Below are 12,021 nucleotides of genomic sequence, written 5' to 3' on the forward strand. Positions count from 1 at the left end.
AGGCTCCCCCGTCCCTGGGATTCTCCAGGCAAGAACACTGGAGTGGGTTGCCATTTCCTTCTCCAATGCGTGAAAAAGTGAAAGGGAAGTCGCTCAGTCATGTCCAACTGTTAGCAACCCTATGGGCTGCAGCCTACCAGGCTCCTCCATCCATAGTATTTTCCAGGCAAGAGTACTGGAGTGGGGTGCCATTGCCTTCTCCTGAGATAGGCTGAGGATAGCTCAATAATCTTCAGACTGCAGGGTGCATAAGAATTACCTGGGAAGTTAATTACAACACTGCAGAATCCTGGATTCACTTGGAAAGATCCAAAGTCAGTGAGTCTGGGCATTTTAAATAAGCACCCCAGGCATTTCCTGAAGCAGGTGGTTCAAGGACCCAAGTTTGTGGATGAACCTGATGTTTTCTAAGTTGCTTTTACCCTGGGATTTTATATTTGATTGTGAGATGTATGCAAATCCCTTACTGTTTAAATACATACTTTATACCAGGATTTAAATAGTTTACAGAAATAGACATAATGCAAAAGGATAAATTAAGAATTGTTCAGAAATAAAGGCAAAGTGAATATAAAGGTAGGAAAATACTAAAAGTCAGACTAGTTTTAATATCATGAAATGCAAACTATATGATTCAGTCCAGTTGCTGGGGTAAGCTAAACATTTGCTATGAAACAACATCAAGAGTTAATGAGCAAAAAAAAAAAAAAAAAAAAAGGAAACCATCTTTAGTGGCACACAGACCTGAAACTGCACAGTGATATAGAGGCAATGCTCATCACAGGATCCCTGTAAAAGATACAGAGAATTTAGTGCAATCATTTCTTATAACACCAAGTGTTTAAGATAAACTCTAGGGGCCAAACCAATATAGTTGATGTTTGCATCTCATGCCCAACTTAGCCTCTTCCTACTGCATTTTAAACTGTAAAAGAGCCTAGAAACTTCAGCTAGAACCAGGATATAACTGAAGGTGTCAAAAGAGCCAGCTTCCAATACTTCATTCCCATTTTTGTTCTTAGCCTCCCTCCACGCCCCTTTGTCTAGGGCATGGCCAGAAAGATCACAGCCTCTCTTAGCTGACTACCCTTCTTACATCCTTGGAACAAAAGAGCCTACCCATAACAATTATAAAGCATTCACTTTATGTCAGGGAACACACCAAACAGGCGCAGGTAAGCTGCTGCAGCCAGCATGATGTCAGTGCCTGTGAGCCTATAATTTCTCCCTGAATTTAAGGTTGACCTCCTGGCTCAGCAGTAAAGAATCCACCTGCAATGCAGGATGATGCAGGAGAAGCGAGTTCAATCCCTGAGTCAGGAAGATCCCCTGGAGGAGGGCATGGCAACCCACTCCCGTATTTTTGCCTGGAAAATCCGATGGACTGAGGAGCCTGGAAGGCTACAGTCCACGAGGTTGCAAAAGAGTTGGACATGACTGATAGTTTCTACAGGACTGGTCCATTGAGGAAGGTAATGAAGGGATGAAAGTGAAAGTGGCTCAGTCCTGTCTGACTCTTTGCAACCCCATGGACTGTATACAGTCCATGGAATTCTCCAGGCCAGAATACTGGAGTGGGTAGCCTTTCCCTTCTCCAGAGGATCTTCCCAACCCAGGGATCAAACCCAGGTCTCCCACATCGCAGGCAGATTCTTTACCAGCTGAGCCACAAGGGAAGCCCAAGAATACTGGAGTGGGTAGCCTATCCCTTCTCCAGGGGATTTTCCCAACTCAGGAATTGAACCAGGTTCCCCTGCATTGCAGGTGGATTCTTTACCAACTGTGCTATGAGGGAAGCCTTCAGTGAAGGGGAGGAAGTTACAATTTTCCCTCTACTCATCTTAGGCTCATTGGCTAGTACCCTGTAAATTAGACTGACAACATACAGATTAATAAGAGAAAAACAATCAGAAGTTTATTAACATGTGTATCCATTGTGCCTATAAATGGGAATCCTCAGTGATGAGTAATTCAAAGGGGTGGTTAGAATTTGGTCTTATACAAGCATCTGAGCAAAAGAACAACACATTTTTAGAGAAATAACAAGACAAAGGAAAAGACTGAATGTCTAGAGTGGCACATTGTGGAAAGGCAAATATATGGGGAACTAGTGGAAGATACAGAGAAGGCAATGGCACCCCACTCCAGTACTCTTGCCTGGAAAATCCCATGGACGGAGGAGCCTGGTAGGCTACAGCCCATGGGGTCGTGAAGAGTCCGACATGACTGAGCGACTTCACTTTCACTTTTCACTTTGATGCACTGGAGAAGGAAATGGCAACTCCAGTGTTCTTGCCTGGAGAATCCCAGGGACGAGGGAGCCTGGTGGGCTGCCGTCTCGGGTCGCACAGAGTCAGACACGACTGAAGTCACTTAGCAGCAGTAGCAGCAGCAGTGGAAGATAAGGCCTAGTTGGTAAAGTCTATGTAGATTCCTCTAGTATCATTTCCAGCTGTCTCCAGTCTCTAGCTGATAACTATACCCAGGAGAAAGGAAAAAGGAGACACCTTTACAAATTTATGTCCTGCCTTTAGGCAAATAAGGGGAGATATCTGCTTCTTTCCAGTTGTCTTTAGCTCAGAGTAATCTTTATGCTAACATGGCAAATTTGGCCACAGCATATTCTGCTAACCTTCAGTGTCCTCCTGGCTGTGAATTTCCTGAAACTGAGAACAGCCTTGATTTCCTCCGAATTCTGGTCTACATTCTCCCTCTCATAGTAAATGATTCTGCACCATAAGATCCTTGAGGGCAGCTTTTTTTCATTTTCATTTTTTGTTGCATTTCACATACTGCCTAACACGGCTGGATATATAGTTGGCTTTTAATAAACAATAACTATTACGACTACTGTGGATATGATTACAAAGCAGCACCTTTGATTATGTGCTATATGCACTATGCTACTTTACACAGGCATTCTGCCTCTACACGTGCCACTGCTTTCTTTATACATGGCCACTTCACACACATTCTTTCTAATTTCATTGCCATTTCTGGCTCAGAAAATAGGTAACTTATCAGAGTTCACATAGCCAATAAGTAAATGCAGTTTGATTTGATTCTCTCTACTTTAATCATCTGCCAGATGAACAATTTTCTATACTATTAATATATATGATTTTCCACTCCTACACAATCAAATATACATAAAAAGATAGTTGAACATTTACCCTGTACTAATAATATTAGGAGCTTGGGATTGTTCAGACCAATTATTATGTTTCTGGGTGTCCAGAACTTCATAAACAGTGAGGTTCACATTAAATTTGACCAGCCATTAGTTGCTCAGTTAGGTGCAACTTTGTGCTGCACGTCTTAGGTCTTGGGTTTCTTGGATCTGTGTTACCATGGGCAGAAAACTTCAAAGCTGAGCATTTCCTCTGTGGTGGCTTCCAGACCAACTTGTTAAACTCAAGAGGAGATCTTTTGGTGATTACTCTAGACTTGCTGACTTTTTTTGTAAACAATCTAAATGGATTATTCCACCATTTAATTGCCTTTATTTTTCCTTTCTCAACTGAGGTCTTGGTGTGATTATCATCGGCTTAGCCGTGACAGTGACTGGTATCACTGGTTTATCCACCTCTGCTATTGCTACAAATGGATATGTCAGAGGAGGTAATTAAACTTGTGACCCGCATGATCATTTGTAAGGTAAAGGCAACACAGGCTCAAAGAGGTCACCACTGACATTTCTGAAGTGTTTTCAAAGGTAATCCAAGTTGGTTCCTTTTTTTTTCCTTTTTTTACCCTGCCAGGCAAGAGAGATGCAAGAAAAATGGAGAAGGATTTAACCTTTGTCAAAACCCCGGCTTTCTCATTCAGGTTCCTCTCAAGCAAAAGAGAAGGTCAAATGTTATGTTTTCTCTTTTCACAGCCAGGGTAACTTCTCTCCCAGGACACCAGCATAAGTCAGCTTTTTCTTTCCAGGGCCGCATTTTAGATTGTGTTTACTTTTGGAGACCATCCTTCATCACAATGAGCAGTTCTCTGACTTGATCTTTATACCAGGCAAACCAGTTTCTCTTTAGCAAGAAGGAACTCCACCGGGGCCCAAAGGCTTGGATGTGAAAACTTAAATTCAGAGCAGTATAGTTTGCAGCAATAGGGAATCCAAGGAAGAAGAGTAAAATGTAATATCTTCTGTCTTTCATTGCTAACAGGTCTTGGAGTTCTCATAATTCTTCTTTCCACCATGGTCACTTCTATTACTGGGTTGTCAACTTCTGCAATAGCAACTAACGGGTTTGTTCGTGGAGGTAAAATTTCTAAGATATCTAAATATTCTCACTGCTTGCTACGGGTAGGCAAAAACTTTTTATTATACTTTACTTCTTTTTGGTGGGAACAAGAAAGTAGCTCGATGTTCTTGAAGTTGGACCCAGAAGAAAACATAAGGTACTGTCCATATAGCCCCCATCTACTCTGCTCAGCTACGGTCTCTTGTCTAACCATCCTCTCTGGCACATTGCAGGTCGTGAAGTCCATGTGCACAAATTCGTTGGGTAAATGCTTTACTTTTCAGGCCACTGCACAACTCCAGCTGGTGTTTCTTGAAAACCGATTCCTCAACACAACTTCAGTTTTAAAGTTTAGTACATTTCAGGTACCTTCTAGACCTTCCTATACCTGGATGCAATGGGATCTTTTAGAACATTTCAGGTTTTTCATGGGGAGACAGAACATTCCTTGACAAGGTTTAAACTGATGCCTCCTGAAGTACTTATTGGTGACTTCTTGAAGTCCTGGAGCCAAACACCTTTCTTGGGGGATTTTTCAGGTCTTGGAGTCATCATCATCGGCCTGAGTGTGGTAGTAACAACACTTACAGGTATTTCTATGTCCGCTATTTGCACAAATGGAGTGGTAAGAGGAGGTAAGCCAATCCATGCACTTGTGACTACAAACTTTGATTATGTAGTGATGTCTAGAGTCGGTTTAATGTTGGAAGTAAAATTTGTACGTTGATAATTAGTTCCCAAAGGATTCAAACAAAACAAAATAATCCAAAATTTAAATAGCAAGGGCTGATTCTTTTCACCAAAAATTAAGAGCTCTCCAGAAAAGATTTTTTGGGCCCGCTTCCTGTGATTGATCATGTTTATAAAGCAGAGAATGACCAGGTGTCTAGAAAGAAAGCATGTGTTAAAGTGAAATGAATGGTTTCTTTGTGCCTTGGATGAGCCCCGCTGGCTCTTCCCCAAGCCCTCTTAGAAGGGGCCTTCTTGAGCATCCCAGCTGACACTCCTGACACTTCTCATTCAGTGAGCCCTCAGAGTTCACCCCAACGCTACGCTACCAATGGCCAACAGGCTTCAGAAGATTCTCAAAAAGAAAATAAAACAAAGGGTTACTTTCAAATCATCCAGGAACATGTGGGCCTGGGCTGGAAAAGAGTGAGTAAAGTTTGTCATTGTTCTTCAAACTTCCTTTCTTCCTCGACCACGTCTAGTAATTGGCTGCTAATTTACTTAATGTAATCAGGACAATGGAAATAATGAGGATTTGCCCAACCCAAATAAAAATGTACATTTATAGAGAAGGTGTTGCCCCTTCACCCAAAGGAGTTGCTAGGGAGGAAACAGTGAAAAGGTGTCAGTGAGAGGTCGTTTGGGTTATAGGTCTGTGTGTTCAGCGTCATTCTTCTCCCAATAGTTCAGGACGGGAAGTCATGAACTCACACGGTCTGTGATAACATCCAGTCACCTAGGCCTTTCAACAACTATTTATTTTTGCCTTCAGAACTCAGACCTTTCTCTCAGAACTTTCAAGGTGATTAGCCATTCTGGCTCAGTCTTTCTCATACCCAGAAGTACGCAGCCATGTGTAGAACTTCCTTTTCAAAGTCCAAGAGAGAAGCAATCATCCTAAGGTCTCTGAATATTACTTCCCACTTGCCACTCCCATTCACATATGGGTATTTGGGGATAACCATGCTTTCTTGAGCTAAAATCATCAAAACTAAGTCTGATGTATAAAGTGGATAATACATAGCACTATTTAGTCATCAATTTTAATGTAATAAATATACACCAAAAATTATACCAGAAATGAAGCTTGAATGATATTGATAAACTTTACCTGCTTCATTTTCTGCCTGTGCCTGCCTGTTTCTGGAAATTTCAGATACGAAATTATTAATCTGAACTCTCCAATGAAGTTAGAGACAAATAATTTTATATTTTCAAAAGACAAAGAATTTGAAAGAAAAGTTTGCTGTATTCTTATTTGTAGCATTTGTGTACTATGGGTTTTGATAGATTTTATTTAGTCAAGATAGTTCTATTGTAGATTATACACAGAATTCAAAGAAGGGCTAAGTTATTCATTAAGTTGACACAAGAGTTCTAAAATTACTAGGATTTGTAATATTTTTATTAAAATAAAAAATTAGAATAGTTAGTACTTTAAATGTTCTCAGACAGTCACAATTGTTTGGTCATATAAACTAAATCCTCTAGCAGTTCGTCAGTATAAAACATGTTCCTTTCTTGTTTCAGGTGGGGCCTACTATCTTATTTCCAGAAGCTTAGGGCCTGAGTTTGGTGGATCTATAGGCTTGATCTTTGCTTTTGCCAACGCAGTGGCTGTTGCTATGTATGTGGTGGGATTTGCTGAGACTGTGGTAGATCTTCTTAAGGTAATTAAAAGCTTTTGTTCTCTTCATCCAAGCAAGATAATTCAGTTTAATTTGCTTTTCCAGGGCACTAGGGGATATCATTATGGCAAGATGAGAGGAAATAGATTTATTGTGCAGAATGTGGAAGCTGAATATAGTTGGCATCAGAACTTCTTTGAGTCCTGGCTCTCATACTTCCCAGCTGACAGATTTTGGACCAGTCCTTTTGTTCATCTGAACCTTGCTTTTCAAATCCATTATATGGGTTAATAATATTGTCCTATGTTTTTCATACAAATGTGGTACAGATCAAATGAAATAATGGATATGAAATACGGGGCAAAACATGAAAGAAAAGATAAATAATGAGCATTATTGTCAGCATCAATATTACTATATGGTTACAGATGTCCAAAGGGAAAGAAAGTTCATCTCTCTAGTATTCCCCTTGATACACAAAAATAACTGGTTGTTCTCCTGAAATAAAACGTGATAAGTGTATATACCCATAATTTTACTTAGTGCTACAATAGTTTCAAAAGCTGTGCCTAGAATGGATCCCTAAAAATTTTAACTCCTAACCTTGGCTATCAAAGGCTTATTATTATAGGAAAAAGTAATGCTAGATGTTTTATCTTCTCAAATTTATCAGCACTTCATTATCCCCAGACAGCAGGGCATAGTATCTTTTTTTATTGTTAAATGCTACAATAACACATACAGACCAAAAAAAAAAAAAAAACACTTCTAACTATTTAGGGGGGATTTTTTTGTTGTTGTTCCAGGAGAGTGATTCAATGATGGTGGATCCAACCAATGACATCCGGATCATAGGCTCCATCACAGTGGTGATTCTTTTAGGAATTTCAGTAGCTGGAATGGAATGGGAAGCAAAGGTTAGTTTCTCAAAATGATATTACCAACAACTGCTAGTCAGCTTCCTGAACAAATTGCAGGAATAGAAGGAACTCCATATTCAAAAGGAATTGCTATTATTACTTTCTATGGTAAAAAGAGCCTGGTCAGTGCTCAGTGGAACAAGTCCTCAAAGCACAAAGTCCAGGCAGTAGTAAGTCATAGCTCATGTGATCAGGCCTATACTTTGTCCTTTATTCTGTAGTCACAGTGACATAGCCAACAAGATTACTGCCATCTTCACGCACAGACCCCTTGTGGTCATAGCAATAGTACATACTGGAGGCCTGTGTCTTTTCCTCATTTCCCTGGTATGCCCTTCCTAGCTGACTGTCCACAAGATATGACAAGTGTGTTGGGAGAAGATAACAGAGGCAGGAACTGTCATTCCCCTCTGAAATCCCGTACTCTAGCAGCAAATCTAAGGGTACCAGAGGCCCTGGAACTAGAGAATATCTGGATTTAATGATTAGTATGTTGTCATATAGCCACTAAGTCGTGTCTGACTCTTTGTGACCCCGTGGACTGTAGCCTGCCAGTTTGATTCTCGAGGCAAGAATACTGGAGTGGGTAGCCATTTCCTTCTCCAGGGGATCTTCCCGACCCACAGATTGAACCCGTGTCTCTGCATTGGCAGGCAGATTCTTTAGCATCTGAGCCAATAGGGAAGTCACTCAGTGATTAGTATACCAGTTAGTAAATTTCTGAATGGTGGGGAGAATGTCTTTTGCTTGCTTTGTAACTCTCTATGGTGACTAGTACAATCAAAACTCCTAGGTTCCTATGTGCCTAGAGGTGCAGTAACTAGATCTCAAGTGGTCCCCAGAAATGAAAAGATAGCCAAAACCTCCCATTTTATATAAGGCAATAGAAAACATTCTTACATGGCGTTTATTTGTGGGTTATGCATTCACACATTAAACAAAAACTGACGAAGTGCTTATCATGTGCTGGGTATTCTGCTAGGCACTGGATATTCAGTGTGACCCAGACAGGCACAATCCTTGTCATAGCTGAGCATATGGTCTACGGGGAGATGAGTAATAAAAAAGTAAATATAGAATGGTAAATTGTGAAAGTGCTATAAAGGAAATAAACAGGGCACTGAGATAGAATATAGCAGGGGGAACATACGTTAGATTATTCCCTGAGGGAGGCAATGTAGTTTCATGACAGTAGAAGGTAGAATTTAGAGCTCCAGCTCTGTAGTTAGAGTGGATTTGAACCTGGTTTATGTCTATACGACCTTTGGTAAATTACTTAACCTCTCTGTCCCTCAGTTTTTTTTATCCTTAAAATGATGACAGCAGTATTACCTACTTCATACAGTTGCGGGTGGTTATTATTTACCTGAGAGGATATTGGTAAAGTTAAAACTGCATCTGTTATACTGTAGCCCTCACAAACATTAGCTGTTACTGTTTAGATTGAGTGGGCAAGAAAGCTTCTGTGAAGACATAGGTTTGCAAAATATAGGGAGAATTGCATTTCCAGCTGAGGGAAACAACCAAGCCAGTAAACACCTTGAAAAGTCAGAGGGACCCAAGAACAGATGATTTGGCTGGTCAGCCTTGGAGACAGCCTGTGCTGAGCACACACGGGTATGATCGCTCGACCCTGAGTGCGCTAGGCATCCTGGGAATTCTGTGCCTCATTCTGTATTCTCATACTCCTGCAGTTAGTCCCAGGAAGGGCAAGAATCCACAGGAGCTCTGCCGAGGAAAGAAGACAGCTCTGTCAGTGTTAAATCTTTTGGCTCCACTTACATTCCTAGGGACACTGCACTAAGTTACCCACTTAGTACTTAGAATGCTCTTGAAATATCACCTTCAAGTGCACAAGCACATGAGTGCATGCGTGTTTAGTCGCTGTCATGTCTGACTCTTTTGCGACTCCATGGACTACAACCCGCCAGGCTCCTCGGTCCATGGGATTTTCCAGTTAAGAATACTGCAGTGGGTTGCCATTTCCTCCTGCAGGGGATCTTCCCAACCCAAGGACTGGACCCACATCTCTTATGTCTCCTTCATTGGCAGGCGGATTCTTTATCGCTGCTCTTCCTCAGAAGCCATGCACCGTTGAAAATGTAACATCTATTCTTAGACCAAATAAGGCTTATTAAGATGCCATTTTATAAGAACACCCTTATTACCTACGATAGTAGAATCTTAACTGGAATTATTAGATAGGGTCTTCATTCAGTGGGCATTTATAACTTTTATAATAATGTAAAAAGGTCATTGAATAAATCTAATTTGACCTCCTGTTACTTTGTCATTCCAGGCTCAAGTGATTCTTCTGATCATTCTTCTCATTGCTATCGCAAACTTCTTCATTGGAACTGTCATTCCATCCAACAATGAGAAAAGGGCCAGAGGTTTCTTTAATTACCAAGGTATGGGTGTCAAATAGCTTGCTTTGCAATAAAAGCTGCTTCTTTGCCCGCCTCATCACCATCCCCATAACCATTGCTCTGGCCACTGGAAGCCCAGGGAATAGTCTCAGGTTTGAGTCAGAAGAGCCAGAGTGAGTCGCAACCTTGCTGCTTGCCAGCTAGACAGGTCACATAACACTATTTGTCTCAGATTTTCCTGCCAAGGTGGGAATGGTAATAGCAACTTCCTAAAGCGATGTTGAAAAGCACGTAAGATAGCGGATGTTAAAGTGCTTTGAAAACCTTAGAGTGCTGGAGCCTAAAAAATAAACCTCTCCTTAAGCAGCAAAATATAAAGAAACTATATATTTTTGGACTAAAAATAACCGTGTACATGCGCAGTTGGGGCAAAATTATAGACAAAAGATACAGAGACCAAAAAATTCCATCTGCCACTTCTGAAAAGTCTAGAGCAAAAGTAGGGGATTAAAGCAAAAGCACACGACCCCTGCACACAATATTACCTCAGTTCAGTTCGGTTGCTCAGTCATGTCCTACTGTTTGTGACCCCATGCATCACAGCACGCCAGGCCTCCCTGTCCATCACCAACTCCCGGAGTTCACTCAGACTCACACCCATCGAGTCAGTGATGCCATCCAGCCATCTCATCCTCTGTTGTCCCCTTTTCCTCCTGCCCCCAACCCCTCCCAGCATCAGAGTCTTTTCCAATGAGTCAACTCTTCACATCAGGTGGCCAAAGTACTGGAGTTTCAGCTTCAGCATCAGCCCTTCCAATGAACACCCAGGACTGATCTCCTTTAGAATGGACTGGTTGGATCTCCTTGCAGTCCAAGGGACTCTCAAGAGTCTTTTCCAACACCACAGTTCAAAAGCATCAATTCTTTGGTGCTCAGCTTTCTTCACAGTCCAACTCTCACATCCATACATGACCTCAGGGGTGGGCAAAACACCGAAGGCCAGCCCTCTGGCCCAACCTCTGGACACATTCCCTACCCTCACCCCATATAAGGAACAAGCTTACCCTGCCCAGGGAGCCAGGGAACAAGGGAACCTGTTATTTGTTCTGCCTCCCCTCTGCTGCAGCTGGGGCCCCAGTAAAGCCTTGTCTGAAAAAAATAAAAAAAACCTTGAAGTGCTGCACATGTTGTCTCTGTCGAACAGTAGGGGTGTCTGTGCAAAAAAGGAACACAGCTCAGACAATGTGCCCAACCACTGGGAGCACCGAAATCAAACACAGACATTTTTTCATCCCGCTAGTCGTTTTTGTACCTTGCTTTCTTATGACATTATCTAGCTGAGCATCACTGTCAGGTTTTCAAACAGAAAATATCGTAGGAACTATTAACATAGCAGCTGTGATCAAGGCATGAACATTGGCTTCTCTCTTCTATTCTAGTCCACCTATCCCCTCTTTCCTAGCTTTCCACCCTAGCATTCTTAAGAATCCATGGCTGAGGTTTTTTATATTTCCCTTCAATATTTACCTGGTTGTCACTATTTGTTCCCTTTTTATATCACATCACTTCTTCCTGATTCTTTTTCTTTGTAAAGATTGTCTTGCTTGATTTGCATATCCTTTTCCTTTTGCTTCTTTTCCCCTTTTCCAGCTCCTGCTATAAATTTTTTTATGTTTTCAGTTTTTTTCTTCTTATTTTTGCATTTCCCTAGATTCTTTTGTTTACATTTTTCTTCCTTCCTTTTCTTTCTTTGTTTTTGCTTATGTTTTTCTTTTTTTCTAGATTGTTTCCATTTCATTTAAATAATTTGGTGACAACCTGTGGTATATTTTTATTTTATGACCAAAGCTCCTCACTATATATGAGAATTCTTATACATGAGAATTTGATATAAGGATCTAACATTCAGTCTCTAGTGACAAAGGTCAGGGAGGTTAGAACATTAGTATCAAAACTATAAGGTAGCTTCATCCACAAGGTTCTACAATTCAAAACAAAAAAACAAAAAAAAAGGGTGTAGTAAAGCAATATGCTGATTAAGGTATATATACAAGTGAGAATGTAGTTGTATGTCTGTAGGGCAATATGATGTGGTATATTTGTGAGTATGCCAGTTCAATCATGAGAGAAT

At 41.0% G+C, this 12,021-nt stretch overlaps 1 protein-coding gene across 1 annotated transcript in view; it reads left to right on the forward strand.

Annotated features, from left to right (window-relative positions):
• The window catches only part of SLC12A1 (solute carrier family 12 member 1), an 89,546-nt gene that overhangs the window by 12,580 nt on the left and 64,945 nt on the right, over positions 1-12,021 (forward strand). The window contains 4 exon segments of the mRNA XM_018054169.1: positions 4,167-4,262; positions 6,504-6,643; positions 7,408-7,518; positions 9,821-9,932. Of these exon segments, the coding sequence (XP_017909658.1) occupies positions 4,167-4,262; positions 6,504-6,643; positions 7,408-7,518; positions 9,821-9,932 (459 nt within the window).

The sequence above is a fragment of the Capra hircus genome, chromosome 10, assembly GCF_001704415.2.
Source record: "Capra hircus breed San Clemente chromosome 10, ASM170441v1, whole genome shotgun sequence".
Taxonomy (NCBI): Eukaryota; Metazoa; Chordata; class Mammalia; order Artiodactyla; family Bovidae; genus Capra; species Capra hircus.